This window comes from Zingiber officinale, chromosome 11B (assembly GCF_018446385.1).
Source record: "Zingiber officinale cultivar Zhangliang chromosome 11B, Zo_v1.1, whole genome shotgun sequence".
Taxonomy (NCBI): domain Eukaryota; kingdom Viridiplantae; phylum Streptophyta; class Magnoliopsida; order Zingiberales; family Zingiberaceae; genus Zingiber; species Zingiber officinale.
The window spans coordinates 11,208,214-11,224,652 of NC_056007.1; the positions used below are offsets into that span (position 1 = coordinate 11,208,214).

Here is a 16,439-nt window from a genome sequence, read left to right on the forward strand (position 1 = left end):
CACTAGGAAAGCTTCATCAAGGTTTTTCAAATCAATTTTAAAATGCTTTTAAAACCATTTGAATTTAGGACCATAATCTTAGGGCTAAATGTACATGACTTGTACACAAGCTTTCCCTATGATCCTCCATTTCTTGTGTTAGGCTCATCTAGGTACAAGAACTATGCACCTTGATCCTAATTCATGATCCTAATATCTCACACACATCTAAGGTGTATCAAACACATCCATGGCAATTTTGATGTGAGATATGGGTTTATGTATCTTAGACTAAGGTCTCATGCATTTTCTAAACACAAATTTGATCTCAATATCAAAATGTGTTTTTCCTTAAATCAATTTCATTGATTATAATGCAAGAGATGATGACATGGCATATAATGATATCATAAGTAAAAACATGTGCCAATGTCATGATGTCATGGTATAAAGTTTGAATTTTAACTAAAGCATGTCATATAAATAACCTAAGCATTATCATGACATTTCAAATGATCATAAATTAAATATGATGTCATGACATGGCATATGGCAAACAATCATGGTAAGTTAGCACAAATGAAATACCTAGATTACCTATCTAAGTATCCTTAATCACTTAGCTAATTTAACATCTAATCCTAGATTGCCCTTATATCCCTAAGGGAAACCAAAATCCCAGTTATGGTATTTCCCTAGGTTTTCCTCAAATTGTGCCACTTAAGATTAAAAATGATATTTCCACCATTAGGCACATTTAGCTCTTCAAGGAGTAACTAGTAATTCTATTTCATTTTCAAAGGTTAACAAAACCTTGAAAATGCTCCTTGAGTGTCAATTTCCTCAAAGTTGGGTTAACTACCCTTCTTATTGGAGTTGACACTCTCTAACCCATCTATGGGGTAGAGAAAATGCTCCTAGGAACCCAATACCTACTTGAGCTCATTGGGTTCACTAAATATTCACTAGGGATAACTTCCCTAGCAACCCTCCTAATGACCCTCTTAGGCTTTGAAGCCTTGGTCATTTGGGTCTCATCAAGGTCAACTATAGGGGTGACTCCCCTTGTAACCTTGGTAATGGTCTTCCTAGCCCTAGGTTTTGTTCCATAATCGAATGGAACATTGTGATAAGTGGGCTTGACCATTTGGGACTTAAGTTTGTGACCCAAACCCTTTTTGTCCTTGGACATTGGTTTTTGACCCTTAAACCCTAGAGATGACTTCTCCATGTTTTTAAGAGCCTTTTCTAAATTATCAAGTCTTGACCTCAAGACTTGATTTTCCCTCTCTAATACCTCAAGTTTTAATTTTTCATTTTCTCTTGAGATATTCCTAGGCATGTGTCTAGTCTTCTTGGGATTTCTACCTAGGTTTTCCTTAATTTTAGAAGCGTTAAACCTAGGGTTGGTATTTCTAGTGTTATCCTTACCTAGGCTAACATGTTTAGCACCTAAGCACATGTGTTGATTTCTAGTGTTAACATGCTCATCATTATTTGCAATAGCAATAAAACTACTAGCATGTTTCTTATTTGAATTGCAATAGTGTGCCTTAAAAGGTACCTTAGGGTTTGCCTTAGCTCCCCCTATCGATGTGCATCCCTTGTCCTTGTGAGGTTGCCTCCTCCTTGGACATTGACTCCGATAATGTCCCCTTCGCTTGCATTGAAAGCACACCACGTGCTTCTTGCCTTTGCGTGTTGGGACTCCGGCTCCCTTGACTTTTGGTGCCGGTGGAGTCTTCCTAACCCTCCTTGGACACTTACTCTTGTAGTGCCCATGTTTCCTACACTCAAAACACATTATGTGTAATTTGCTTGAAATCACAGTGTTTGAGTTACCTAGGGTTGTGGATGGAGATGAGCTTTCTTCTTCAACCCTTCCGGAGGTGGAAACTTCCTCTTCTTGCTCCGAACTTGAGCAAGAGGAACTCTCCTCCTCTTCTTCCTTGGATGTTGAGTAGCCCTCAACTCCCAATTCGCTCCCTCCATGATGTGAGCTACTTGGCTCACTAGGCTCCTCTTCATGGCTTGAAGTGGAGCTCTCCTCATGGTACTTGGCCAAGTTATCCCACAATTCCTTGGCATTGTTGTATTTACCTATCTTACACAAAATATTAGTAGGTAATGAAAATTCAATTGTTTTAGTTACCTCATTGTTGATCATGGATTGGTGGACTTGTTCCTTCGTCCACTTGTTCTTCTCTAGAGGCTCTCCTTCTTTATCCATTGGAGGAGAAAACCCTTCTTGTACACAAAACCAGTTCAACATATTAGTCCTAAGAAAATACATCATCCTTACCTTCCAATATGTGAAGTTGTCGTTGTAGAAGGGTGGAATCGTGATGTCTTCTCCGAATTGATCCATCTCTAGCTTTGCTCCCACGGATGTTGATCCGACGAAGAGCGTCCTCGCTCTGATACCACTTGTTAGGATCTTTCGTACGGCTAGAGAGGGGGGGTGTGAATAGCCGACCCCAATTCGTTCGCGTTTCTTCCTACAATTCGTTAGCGCAGCGGAAATAAAACAATAGAAGCGACAAAGAAAGAGATCAAACCTCAAACTCGATGGATGTAACGAGGTTCGGAGATTAGGGCTCCTACTCCTCGGCGTGTCCGTAAGGTGGACGAGTCCGGTCAATCCTTCGGTGGATGAGTCCCCGGAGAACCGGCTAATATAAACTCCTTATGGGTGGAGAAACCTCGCCACACTCTTTTGCAACAGCAAACAAAGGAGTACAACAATGGAGAAAACAAACAAGAACAATAGAAATTGTAATACACTCGCTTGCCTCTTGTTGTCGACTGGAACCTTGATGAAGCAGCAGCTTCTCGGATCCAGCAGCTAGAACACCAGCAGGAAACTCACGCAGAGCTTCGACGAGTTCAACAGAACTCAGCACAATGAGAGCTCAACCAAAGCTCAGCAGGAAGCAGAAAAGATTCAGCAGAAGAACCGGGAACCTTGTGGCTCGCAGCCGTAGCCCTCCTTTTATAACCTGCGAAGAAAGCGAAGAAAACACAGAAGAAATCTGGCTGCGGCGCAACGGTTAGTACTGATCGGTCGGGGACCGATCAGACCTATCGATCGGTCCCCGGACGATCAGCTTTCTTCACGTGACGCCCACCTTGCGGGTTCGATCGGTCTATGGACCGATCAAACATACCTGGATCGGTCTGCCGATCCCAACCTCAGCGACATCGTCTCGATCGGTCCCCGCATCGATCGGGACATAACTCGATGCGGACCGATCACCGCCTCTCTTTGCCTCTGTTGCGATCGGTCACCACGATCGATCAAGAAAACGAGATATCGATCGGTCACGGACCGATCAGAGCAAACAAGTATCACTGGATCGGTTTGGTGACCGATCCAGAGCTTGGGTTTGGCCCAAACCAAGTCCCAAGACTTCCAAACCAATATCCGGTCAACCTTGACCTATTGGTACTTCATCCCTAACATCTGGTCACTCCCTTGCCTGGCTTCACTCACCAGGACTTTCACCTGGCTTCACTCACCAGGATTTCCACATTGCCTAACATCCCAGTTAGGACTTTCTCAATGCCTAGCTTCTAGCACCCGGTCTTTTCCACTGGCTTGCATAACTCACCAGGATTTCCACACTGCCTAACATCCCAGTTAGGACTTTCCCACTGCCTGGCTTCACTCACCAGGACTCTCCACACTGCCTGGCTTCACTCACCAGGACTTTCCACACTGCCTAACATCCCAGTTAGGACTTTCTCATTCACCTAGCTTCACTCACTAGGATTTTCACCTGGCTTCACTCACCAGGATTTCCCCGAATGCCTGGCTTCACTCACCAGGACTTTCACCTTCACCTAGCTTCACTCACTAGGATTTTTCCCCGTGCCAAACTCCCTGTTTGGACTTTCCCCGTGCCAAGTCTCCATACTTGGACTTTTCGCGTGCCAAGCTCCCTGCTTGGACTTTTCCGTGCCAAGTCCCCATACTTGGACTTTTCCAGTGCCAAGCTCCCTGCTTGGACTTTTCCGTGCCAAGTCTCCATACTTGGACTTTTCTCGAATCAGGTCAACCAGGTCAACCTTGACCTACGGTTGCACCAATAATCTCCCAAACATCTATTCTTGTCCCACATCAAGAATAGAACTCTCTCACGAGTGTCAAACATCAACATGCAACTCAACTAGGTCAACCTTGACCTAAGGTTGCATCAACAATCTTCCCAAGTCAAACATCAAAATACAACTCGAGTCAAGTCAACTCGAGTCGGGTCAACCAGGTCAACCTTGACCTAAGGTTGCACCAACAGTATTTTCATAGAAAACTATTTTTCCTTGATAAAGTATATTCTAAATAATGTCTACATGAAGTTTCATGATTTTTAGAGTTGTGTAGAACTTTTGGGGAGTTTCTGAATTTCGCTGAAATTGAATTTCAGAAAATCAGAAATCCAATCGATCAGCCGATCGATTGGGCTGGTTTCGATCGATCAGTCGATCGATTGGGAAGTCCATTCCTGTGAACAGAAGGGTATTGAATTGATCAACCGATCGATTAACCCAGTCTGGATCGATCAGTCGATCGATTCAAAGGGAATTTCTGCGAGCAGTAACTTATGGAATCGATCAATGGATCGATTGAAGTGATTTCAATCTATTGAGTCCCAACTTCAATCGATTAGGAAGTCTAGTTTTGGCTGGAAAATCCTGATTTCAGCACTTCAAGTCACTTCGAGTCCCGTTAACCACTCCAAACCCCTTGGAATACATTTGTATACATTTAGGGAGGGGGGGTTTCATAATGAAAACAAGTATGGATTGGTTAAGAGAAATCAAAGTAAAGTTTCAGATAAGGTTTAGTTTCAATTCTGTATTTTGAAACTTTAAAACTTCAAGTTTTGATTTTCAATGGTCATTAACCATTCCTAACCCTTTGGAATATATTTGTATACACTTAGGGGGAGTTTTCATGATGAAAACAAACATGGTTTGGTTAATGTAGACTTAGGTGAAGTTTAGGTTGAGGTTTAGTTTTATTATTGAATTTTGAAGCTCAAAACTTCGAATTTTGGTTTTCCTAATTATTTAGGAACCCCAAGTCATTGTTGGTACAGTGATAGAAGTTTGACCATATTTTTAGGGGGAGTTACTCTTTGAAAACATAAAAAAAATCTTTCCAAAGACCTTGGAGGGGGGTTAAACCTTCGTGATGAAGTAATACTTAGGGTCGAGTATTGGGAAGCAATGGAAAATTGATTATCTTCATTGCTAGGATGATAAATGCTCTCAGATGAGCATTATGGAGTAGATTGCTGCTCAAGGGGGGGCATTGAGTTAATGAAGGGGATCAGACCTTCATTGGTAAAGTGAAAAATGCTCTTGGATGAGCATTGTGGAGTAGATTACTACTCAAGGGGGAGCATTGGATTAATGAAGGGGATCGGACCTTCATTGGTAAAGTGAAAAATTCTCCTGGATGATCATTGAGAAGAAGATTACTGCTCAAGGGGGAGCATTGAATCCAATGAATAAGAGTTTCATTGGGAAGTTGATGCATGTTCTAGGATGAGCATTGTGAAGTGAAGTAGAGCTCAAGGGGAGCTTTGGAGACAATGGAGGCTATGAGATCTTTATTGTGGGGTTGGTAACAATATGAGGTTATAAACAACGTAGAGGTAACTCTTATGGAGAAGAATTTGTTTTCAGTTTTTGATGTGTGACAAAGGGGGAGAATGAAAAGTTAAGTTAGGCCTTCATCATCCCAAGCAAGGGAAGTTTGCCCTCTAGGAAAGGGAGAGAATGAAGGAAACCTTCATTCATGCTTTGTCATGAAAGGGCTAAGGCTATGAGATTTAGCCTTGGTTTAAAAAAGATGTAAGGCTATGACATTTAGCCTTGTGATAAAGAAAATGGTTAAGGCTATGGAATTTAGCCTTGGTGTAAAGAAGAGGTTAAGACTATGAGATTTAGCCTTAGTGTAAAGAAGAAGCTAAGGCTATGGGATTTAGCCTAACTTAGTGGTATTGTCAAACATCAAAAAGGGGAAGATTGTTAGGGTAATTTCCCTAGGTCATGTTTGACCAGTTTGACTAAGCTTAAGTTGAGTCAAACTTGAGTCGGGATTTGAGTTTTGATGTTTGAGAATATAAGAAGATTGACAATATATGGAGATTGCTAGGGCAATCATCCGGTTGTGGAGATGGTCAAAGAGTTGACCAGGTTGATGAGAATACAAGTCAAGTAAGTCAAGGATGACAGGTGACTTGACTGGGTAAGTCCTAACTGGAGGTTAGGCGTCTATAAGTCATAACTGGAAGTTAGGCGTCTGAAAGTCCTAGTAAAGAGCTAGGCAAGGGAAAAGTCCTGGTGAGGAGCCAGGCAACAGGAAAGTCCTAGTAAGGAGCTAGGCAAGAGAAAGTCCTGGTAAGGAGTCAGGCAATTGGAAAGTCCTGGTGAGGAGTCAGGCAGTCAGAAAGTCCAAGTGTGATCTTGGCAAAGGAGAAGGTCCTAGTGAGGAGCCAGGCAATTGAAAAGTCCAAGTGTGATCTTGGCAAAGGGTGTAAGTCCAAGCATGTGGTCTTGGCAAGGTAAGTCCTAGTGTGACTTGGCAAGAAGAACTCGACAACTAGGATGAGGCCGAAGGAAGCTTCTGAAGGCAAGGCGTGAAGGATGGGAGATATCTGAGGGACGCAAGGCTGATGGAGGAGGCTAGAAGGCTAGTTCGAGGTTGGTCGGGTGTGACCAAATGCTAGGCATGGAGACCCAACAGGTCACGGTTGACCAGGAGTTGGGTTGGAGATTTTGGACTTGAGTTTGAGTCAAGTCCAGGTTGGTCAATCGATCGGGCGATCGATTGAACTAGAGCCCAATCGATCAGTGGATCGATTGGAGTGTGCCGTGATTGTGGGAAAGCCCAATCGAATGGTCGATCGATTGGGATGTGAAATCGCGAGCACAGAAGCTTTTCCAATCGATCGGGTGATTGATTGGGAGCCGCCAATCAATCGATCGATCGATTGGGCAGGGGAGTACTCGCGCGATCGCGAGAACATAGAAATCTTCTGAATCGATCCACCGATCGATTCAGATGTTCCCAATCGATCGATCGATTGGAATTCGACCGTTGGGCAAGATGTCGGTGATGGACGACTGCGATTGAGCAGTGCTGATGTGACAATCGATTGGGGATAGATTGGATCGATTGGGAGCACTATTTAAAGTCTTGGCAGAGCGTTTTCTCCGGAGTTTTTATTTGCGAGCTTTCTTCCTGCGATTTTGCTGCGATCTTCAGCGACTTTCTCCGATCTTCACCGCCAATTCTTGAAGGCTCTTGGGAGTGTTCTCTCAAGATTCAAGAGACAACAACAAGCATAAGTAAGCAAGAAGAGAGTGTCTTTCCGTGTATTTGTATTACTTCTTCTTGTATTTTTGTATGTATTGTTGTGTGAGTTTGTACGAGGCTTCTCCGCCTTCGGCTGCGACCGAGAAGGAGTGTTTCATAGTGGAGATAGCGTGTCGTGTGTGGATCCTTGGATTAGTCACCTCTTCTTGAAGTGGATACCAAGTAAATCTACTTGTTAGCATTTGTATAGTTTGTTTTCGAGTTGTATTCCGCTGCAAACCATCAAGACGAAGCAAACGACGCAAGCGCGCGACGAACCGCTATTTACCCCCCTCTAGAGGGCACAAAGGTCCCTACAGAGATGTCTTCATTGGTCACGGAGCATATCATAGCAGCTTATCTTCCCTGTTCAGGGTCGAACTATCTCCAATGGTCGCGAACAAGAGTGTCCCCACTGGTTTTGGACCAGAATATCTCATAGGATATACGCCCGTTCGGCTCACGACTTTCGCTTCCCTGCACCTTCGACTCACGGGCTACACTCCAGTTCAGTTCACATGCGATGTGCCCATTCGGCTCACGACTTTCGTCTCCGTGCGTATTCGATTTCACGGGCTATGCTCCCGCTCAGTTTTCAGGCTCCACTCTTGCCCAGCGCTGCTTCGCCTCTCGCTCAGTATTTGTCCAGGAGCTCACTTGGCGTTCGCCCGATAGCTTGCCTGGCTGTCGCTCGGCCCTATTTTCCGTCGCTCGGTTGACACTTTAGTAGCCGCCCGATCGTCCACTTAGCCACGCGCTTGTTTTGCTCAATATCCTGGTGGTCATCAGGTTTGCATTTTATAGTCACCTGGTTGACATTTTCAGGTCGCCCAATTGCATTTTACAGCAATCCGATCGACATTTTACAATCATCTTGTCGGCATTCTCTGGGCCGCTCGTTTAGCATTCTCATAGTCGTCCGACCGGTATCGCTCAGCCGCCCGTTCGGCCATACACTTGAGCTGCTCAGTCGAACACTCGACATTCTCTTGATGGTCTGGTCAGCATCTATTGGTCGGCTGGCTGACATTTTCTCGGTCACCCGTTTGGCATCGCTTGCTCGTTCGCCCGGTCAGCATCTTATGGTCACCATGTCGACATTTCGAGATCGCCGGATTACATTTTACAGTCATCCGACCGACATTTTCCGGGGCTCGATTTCCATTCTTCCGGTCGACATCCTTCTGATCGCCTAGTCGACATCTTCGTAGTTGCGCGCTTGGCATCACTAGTCCGCTCAGTCTGCTCATTATCCCGCGTGTCGCTCTGTCTACTAGCATTTTACTCGTCGCCCGCTTGACGTTCTGCCGCTTGCTCGGCATCGGTTCGGTTGTAGACCTGGTATTATTTCTTGTAGCTCGCTTGCATCGTTACCATCTCTCGCGTGACGCTCGTTCGATACTACTTGAGTCACTTGCTCGGCATCACCATAGCTACTTGTTCGACGTGATAAGACGAGCCCAGTGGTCTGATTTCACGTTCGGTAGCGATTCTATTTTGGGACTTGGTCTAGTCAGTCGGACTTGCGCCTCCTTCGACTAGACTTGAAGGGGGGTTTGTGATACGGAGATGGTTTAGTGGCAGAAAAGAAATTAGAAGGGAAAGGCAGGGCAGTTAGGTCTTTGCACAAGTTAGTGCTTTAAGGGGAGAAGCGCTATTCATCTTGCGAGGGGGGCTTCGTGTTCTCTAAGCCGCCACCACCACTGGATGGCCAGGCCGCCTCCCAGTGCCCCTCGCCACCTAGTGCCTCTCGCCGTCGGTGGTCGTCTCTCACGTGTGCTCATGCAGTCACCCCTTTCCTCTCTTCCCCTCTCCCTCTCTCCGTAGATGTCGGTTCACCGGAGGAGAGTCGTCTCCTCCTTCAGTCTCCAGGTGGATGGCGACGAGGAGCACCACCACCAGCGTGCGTCGCCGCCCCCAGCGGGCACCGCCACCGCCTCCTGCGACCATCGCCATCGCTTCCTGTAACCACCACCGTTGCCACCATTGCGCGCTGTCTCCTCCTGCGGCCATAGTCGCCGCCTCCAGCGGGTGTCGCCGCCAATAGCCACCGCTGCCTCCTCCCGCGGCCATTGTCGTCGCCTCCAGCGGGTGTCACCGCCGGCAGCCACCGTTGCCTCCTCCCGCGGCCATAGTCGTCGCCTCCAGCGGGCGTCGCTTCTAGCAACCACCGCTGCCTCTTCCCATGGCCATAGTCGCCGCCTCCAGCGGGTGTCGCCTCCGGCAACCGCCATCGTCTCCTCCCGCGGTCACAGTCGCCGTCTCCAGTGGACGTCGTCACCCTCCGGGCAGTCGCCGCCTGCGTACCGTTTGTTTGCTCCGATATTCGAGTCAAGATGGGGTTTCAACCATCGAGTCGTGTTGTGTTTCACTATTCATATTATTATGTTTGTGAGTTACTTGTACCATCTGGCCTGCGAGCCGCTATCATATCCGGGCTACGTGTCGTGTGTCGGCCTGCGAGCCGTCATCACATCCCGGCCTGTGAGCCGTTGTAGTATTCCAGCTCAGGAGCTGCCGTCATATTTCGGTCGACATGTTGCCTCTTGGATCCATGCTGCACTGGTTTCCATGCCGTCGCCCTTAGATCCGGCTCCTCAGCTGACTCACACCCATCTACTCGTTCGGGCCGCTCGACTCGATCAGCAGTGCGACTAGCTCACCGACCCATCCGAGGGCGCCCCCCTGGGCCAGGGTACGTTACTGTACTCGTCTTGTATTTATTTAGTTGTGCTATCATTATTCTGCTACTTATATATTTATGGGACCCGCTTCGAGCATCGGGGTACCGGAGACCGGGGCAATCCGGTCGCTGGCTACAAGTAGTGTTGACCAGAGGACATCGGACGACTTGGTCAACATAGAAAATAATTTACTATCCAAATTATGGAGATACGGTCAATATTTCAAATACGTTACATCGACAATTCCGTCTTTTCATATTTTCGATAGGAACATCACCTTTATTATCCTTGTTTGAAATTTTAAAACCGTAATTGGTACCCTGCAGACGTAATACAACTGACTGATTTATGATTAAAAAAATGATGCTCTTTTAATTTGTGCCCTTTTCTCCTTTTCTTTAAAACAGTTACTCCTCAACCAATTGTTAAGGATGACTATGAATAAACTTAGAACAACTAGAAACCAAAAGATATATCTATTTATTGGATTACAGAAATGCGATCGAGAAGCTAGGCAAGGCAAATTTCAGCTAGCTAGCTTGCTACATGATCAGTCTCGGCGGAGGAAGAAGCCATGTCCGCCCTTGAACGAACCTCGTCGTCAAGAAAGGCTTCGCCTGCTCGTCGTTCAGCTCTCTCCCGTAGCTCACCCGCCGATTCCTCACCGCCCCTGGCCCCGTGCACTCGTACTCCCCAAAAAACACCGTCCTACCATCAACAAACACTAATTCATCAGACCAACAACAACAACAACGAAGAAGAAGAAGATGATGAAGCTACTTTTGGACAGCAGGGTTGCCCTTGTCGTCCCATCCTCTCGGATCAACATTCTTCCCCATGTAGGTGCGAGCGAACACCACCTTGGACATGTTCCTCCATGCTCGGCCAAGGTACGCACTCCCTGTCCCGGTTATCCTACAGTCGACGAAGGAGAATCCGCCATGGTCGTCGCTCCTGCTCCTGCCCTGTGCTGTAATGTACGTCACCCCGTCGGCCACCGACTGGATCTCACAGTTCTGCGAATTATATTAATTAGTTTCTGAAGTGAGAAATCGATAGCTACGTGCGTATACCTTGTAGAGAGATCTCCCGTAACCGAAGATGAAATCGACAGTCCCTCTGATGAAACAATCCTTGAAGAAATGCCGGCCTCTGTCGTCGCAGAGAGTGTCCTGAAATCCGTAGAACTTACAGTTGAAGAAGGCCGCCTTGTCGCCGGATATCCTCATCGCCACCGCCTGAGCGTTCTCCATCCCGACACCAGGCCTCGGCGCCGTGTTCTTCGCTCGAGCATTGGAAATCAATTGAATTCAATCATGACTGAAAGTGCAGTTGCAGAGCAGAGAGAGTGAGCTAGCTACCTCGAATATGATATTGGCGGCGACGAAGTAATCGGACTCGACGGCGACGGTGGCGCTTCTCCAAGTCCCGTTTTTCGAATATGCCGTGGCGCCGTAGGATATCGTCGGCATGGCCCGCGGGTGGCCGTAGAAGGTAACGTACGGCTTCGACGCGTGGAGCAGGAGCTTCTCTGTGTAGACTCCGGGACCGATTTTCACGATGACTCGTCGGGTGTTGCCTCTCGGGATGCTCCTGAGGGCGTCTGTGACGGTCCTGAAGTTCCCTCGGCCGTCCTTGCTCACCGTTATCACTCTCCTATTCCGCTCTGCCAATACAAGGCCAGGGTCGAGGCGGCGGCGGCGGTGGGCAGAGTCGGCAGCAGGGATGGTTAGGAGGAGGGCGGCGATGAGGAAGGTGGCGAGGAGCTTTGCGTCCATCTCCGGTGGAGGAGAAACATAGGGAACTAAACCGATTAAACTGTCAAGCTTCTTGTCTTGATCGATCTTAATTTAGGGAGGATCGTGATCGTGTAAGGAATTCAGTTACTTGGAATTGTTCTTTAATGTTGTGGAGTTCAACAGCCGCTTTGGAGCCGGGAATAATTAAGTTGGACATTAATTAGTGAGGCTCAGTTAACGGATGAATTTGGTGGTGTAACTGAAGATGAAGATCTGAAGAGTTTGCTAGCTACTTTTATGATTAAGATAACTGAAGAGCTCACAAAACCTTGATTATTATGATTACGGGTGTAAACGATAATTTCTTAAAAAAATAAATAAATAAAATAAATGATGTTAGGCGCAATGCTTATTATTATTATTATTATTATTATACTCGATCGATGTTAGCTAGGTTGCATTAGGGATGACAATAGGTCGAGTTCAGATCGGATTCTATATCCTCCGTTCCCATACCCATCGGGTATAGGATCTCCGATGGGTATACTCATACCCATTAAATGATCGGATATCTTCTATAGTTATAATTTTTTTTCTTTCAATCCAACTATTATCATTAAAAAAATATATATTAAAATTAACAACCTATTAAAAATATATATAATTAAAAAAATAGATTAAACATCTATATAGTCTCCTCCTAATATCAAAAAAAATAGTAAGTTGATTTTGAAAAAAAAAATTCTTTAATATATGTATATATATTATTTAATCGGATATTCGGATCGGATATCAGGTATTAATAGTCCCTCCATACCCTCCTCCATTCGGGTCGAATGTCAAATTCTCCATCAAATTCAGGTGAAATTACAATCCCTAGGTTGCATGCCTCCGCATGGACAATCCTATATTCAGTTGGAGTTGTACTCAGTCATAAATGAAGGTATATATATATAATTTTTCTTTATTTTTTTTAGTTTAAATATTATATCCTAAGCCCTGAACCTTTATCCATAAACCCTAAACACTAAGTTCAAAAAAAAAATTACACTAGGTGCTCAACATAACAAAATTACCTAATGTAATTTTTTTAAAAAAACTTAGGGTTTAAACCTTAGGATTATGATTTATTAGTGTTTTAAAAATTTTAAAAAATACACTACAACATAAAGTAGACAGCATAACATTCATTTTAAAAATAATAATAATAAATTGTATGCTTTTGTAAAATTTATTAGATTTTTTAATTTAAGCATAATTTTTATTATATTTTAATGAGATAAATCAATTAGATGGTGAATAAATCTATTTAAATTATCCTATTTATGTTTGGAGTAAATCACTATTATCAGTCGTCTTGTGTGCGCTCGTGCATCCCACCACTGTTGTCGTGCTTGCGCCCATGAACTGCCATGCTGGGGAGCACATCTAACACTATCTGATTCCTCTAGTAGCAATAAGAAGCAACGACGTTGAGAGATGTTGAGAAGCCGAAGCCTTTTTCTTCCTCCTCCGTTTAATTCATTTCTCCATATCATTTTTTATCATTATAACGACTAAGAACGTAGTCTCATAGCAAGAAATATTATTTATCTGAATTTTGGCACGACATGGGGTGTTCTTGTGTTGGAACGCCCATCCCAGCAGTTCCATGTTAGTTTTGATGAACTCTACTTACAAGTGACTTGTAAGTTAAACTATCAAACTTGTTTTTTCTTCAAAAAAATTTGATTTGAATCTGTTTAAATTAATATTTGAATAATTTAAACAGAACTCAAATTCGAAGACATTTTGAGTTATAGTTTGATTTTGCTAGAATTAAAATTTCAACAACTCAAATTATACTTGAACTCGAATTTTATTTTGAACGGAGTTAGAGTCAAAATTATTCATATTAATATTTTAGGTTACCCTTATAATTACCATGATTGCAAATATAAGAAAAAGACTCGCTAACTTTGGCTGCCGAAAGAATCACTTTAATGTGTACTACTTACTTGAATCCTTCTGAAGAAAAAAAGTTTAGAAGAATATGTTAGATATTGGGGCTTTAAATGGACCAAAACGATTTTGAGGAAGGAAATCATCAATTGTTGAAAGTCGTATTTGACTTCAAAATTGAAATCTACGATTCGCGTAGATAGATTTAGACTATTAATTTGCTCAAAACCGATTAAGGGTGAATGAGAAATTAATGTTTAAAGTCGGCCCAAAATAACATTTATTATTCATTAATAAAGTGCATGGGAGAATAGTCCCACATCGGAAATTCTCGATGTGTATTCTCTACTTATTAATGAAGATGTGTTAATGGAATTAACATAAAAAATAAAAGGACAGGTGCTCCCTTAGCCCAGGGCGAGTAGGTGCTCGCACATGTGAGCCCGCCACGTGCGCAATGGGCGCTTTGTAGGCGCACTTTACACTTCTGGCACTCGGGTGGCGTGTCAGGCTTGTACCTAACGTGGTGCTCGTTAAGCACCGTAGCGGAACAATATCGTTTACGGAGATAGTGTCGAACACTAGCCTCGACGATCAGTTTACATACTCCAGAAGCTACTCGGGAATAACAGAATACGCTACATATAGGTTAAGGGGTTTATTTCAAACCGTGTAGTTTTTTTAATAAAAAATTTAAAATCTAAATTTAAAATATAATTATTTAAAACTTAGTGATTTCATAAAAAAGATATTTTCTTAAAAAAAATTAAAATGATATCTTAATATATTTTAATTTTAAAAATACTTTTATTGTACGTAGTAGCTATAAATTAATTTAATATATTTTTTTAGTTTAACTTGATCAAAATTATTATCCATTGAGTAGTGATGTGGTGGAGAAGGCAGGACCATGTGATAAGTTTAGGATTCAATCATCGGTATCCAACTTGTCGAATTGATCCGAGTTGTTGACTCGCCTCGGGTCAGACCTTTAGCGATGTGAAGGGATACGATAATTATCATAACATGACGGGATATGACAGATACAATGGAGCTTTTAGTGAGGTACGCCCTTGGATTTTTTTTTTTTTCTATATGAGATGCTACCCTTGAGCTTCTCTCCATATAAAAGGAGGTGATTCTCACATAGGACTAGAGGAGGATTCTCTACTTATATGATCTCATTTGCTTTACTCCCTTCTTTATCATTTTCTTTCATTCTATTATATTATTTGTTAGGCTCTATAATAGTTTAGGCATCGAAGGAACCCGGAGAGTTAGCTACTTCACGAGAAGAAAATGACAAGAAAACTTTGACATCATCATTCCATGATGTAGGATAAATTCCTATCGTCGCTTTATCACTCTGAGATGGAGGGTAGAAATCCACTGCATCAAATTATTTTGTCGGAGCATCTCCCCAATTGAAATATGTAGTTATTTTTTTGTGTCTTTTTTTAAGGGTTGAGCTAATTAGATTTTGACTTTATGTGGTTTAAAAGTTGGGTTATAGTGTTTGAGTTTAAAAAAAAATTAAAACTAAATAGAATTCAGATGGTCACATATGTATTTAGAATGTTTAAAGTTTTGGATTTAAAGAATTTTTTATTTAAAAAAATAAAAAGAAATTGAGGCGCTTAAATTTAGGTGCCTCAACCAAGCAATCAATCGATCCACAACGAATGATCTACGACATTGTGTATATATGTAGCCTTCGGCGTAAATCCGTATCAATTTTTTTGATAAAATTTATTAAATACAATTTTTTCTCAATCATCGTAATTCTCCCTCACGTCATTCTCCTCGTCGAAAGCCTCTCGCCATGCCCTCCCTCACCTCGCCAATGATATATATAGTGATCGATCTAGATCCTTTCTGTTCTAATAGTTACGCTTCTGGATCGATCCAGTGATCGATCCAAACCCTTTCTGTTCGAACAGAAAGGATCTCGATACCCTGGATCGATCCAGAAGCATAACTATTCGAACAGAAAGGATCTGAATCGATCCAGAAGCGTAACTGAGCTGATACAAAGGATCAAGATCTGTTTTGGTGTTTTAGCTAATTCGATCCAAACACAAATTTTGTCATTATATATCGAATGGAGCGACATTTAGCTCAAACTCATAAAGAGGTTGCACCTTGTGTTAATGTTCCGGATTATATTAAGAAAGAAATTAAAGAATGACTTGACAAAATTAGAGCATCTAAAATCAAACAAACCGAATTGTTACGTTAAATTGATGAAGGTCCCCAAAATATGAATACACAATCATCAAAACTGAGCAATTGAATCACATTGAATCAGTTCATCAAACTTTAAGATAGACCAACAATTGAATTACTAACATATTGAGAGTGATAATTAACAAGTATTAAGAAAAGAAAAAGTTAAACAAGACAAAGTGGAACCACCACAAGCTTCACCATCATCACACTTGACTTGAGCAAGTAAAACATGTAGCTAGCAAATATATGCATTTGGTCAACCATTTCAATTTACATAGTCAAAATTATTAGCAAATGCAACAACCAAAATGGTGCTTATACGGTTGAAGGCCACCCCTAGTTTGATGTAGACATCTCAATGGAACTCAGGTGTTTATGTCTTCTTTTGTTCTTCAGCAGACACCTCAATAGAACTTTCAGGCCAAAGGTGAGAAGATCGACACAAGCTGGAAAAAAAAAGAGAGTAAAAACTTGAATCAGATCATGTAGTCAATGAAATTA

The 16,439-nt window shown here is 43.0% G+C and overlaps 1 protein-coding gene across 1 annotated transcript; it reads right to left on the bottom strand.

Moving 5' to 3' along the window:
* Positions 1–10,571: 10,571 nt before the first annotated feature.
* LOC122033772 (putative pectinesterase 63) lies at positions 10,572–11,807 on the bottom strand. The gene is made up of 4 exons (XM_042592934.1): positions 11,391–11,807; positions 11,103–11,309; positions 10,810–11,045; positions 10,572–10,737 (listed from the first exon to the last, which is right to left on the bottom strand). The coding sequence occupies exons 1-4, from the start codon at positions 11,805–11,807 to the stop codon at positions 10,572–10,574; spliced, it is 1,026 nt and encodes a 341-aa protein (XP_042448868.1).
* Positions 11,808–16,439: the final 4,632 nt, after the last annotated feature.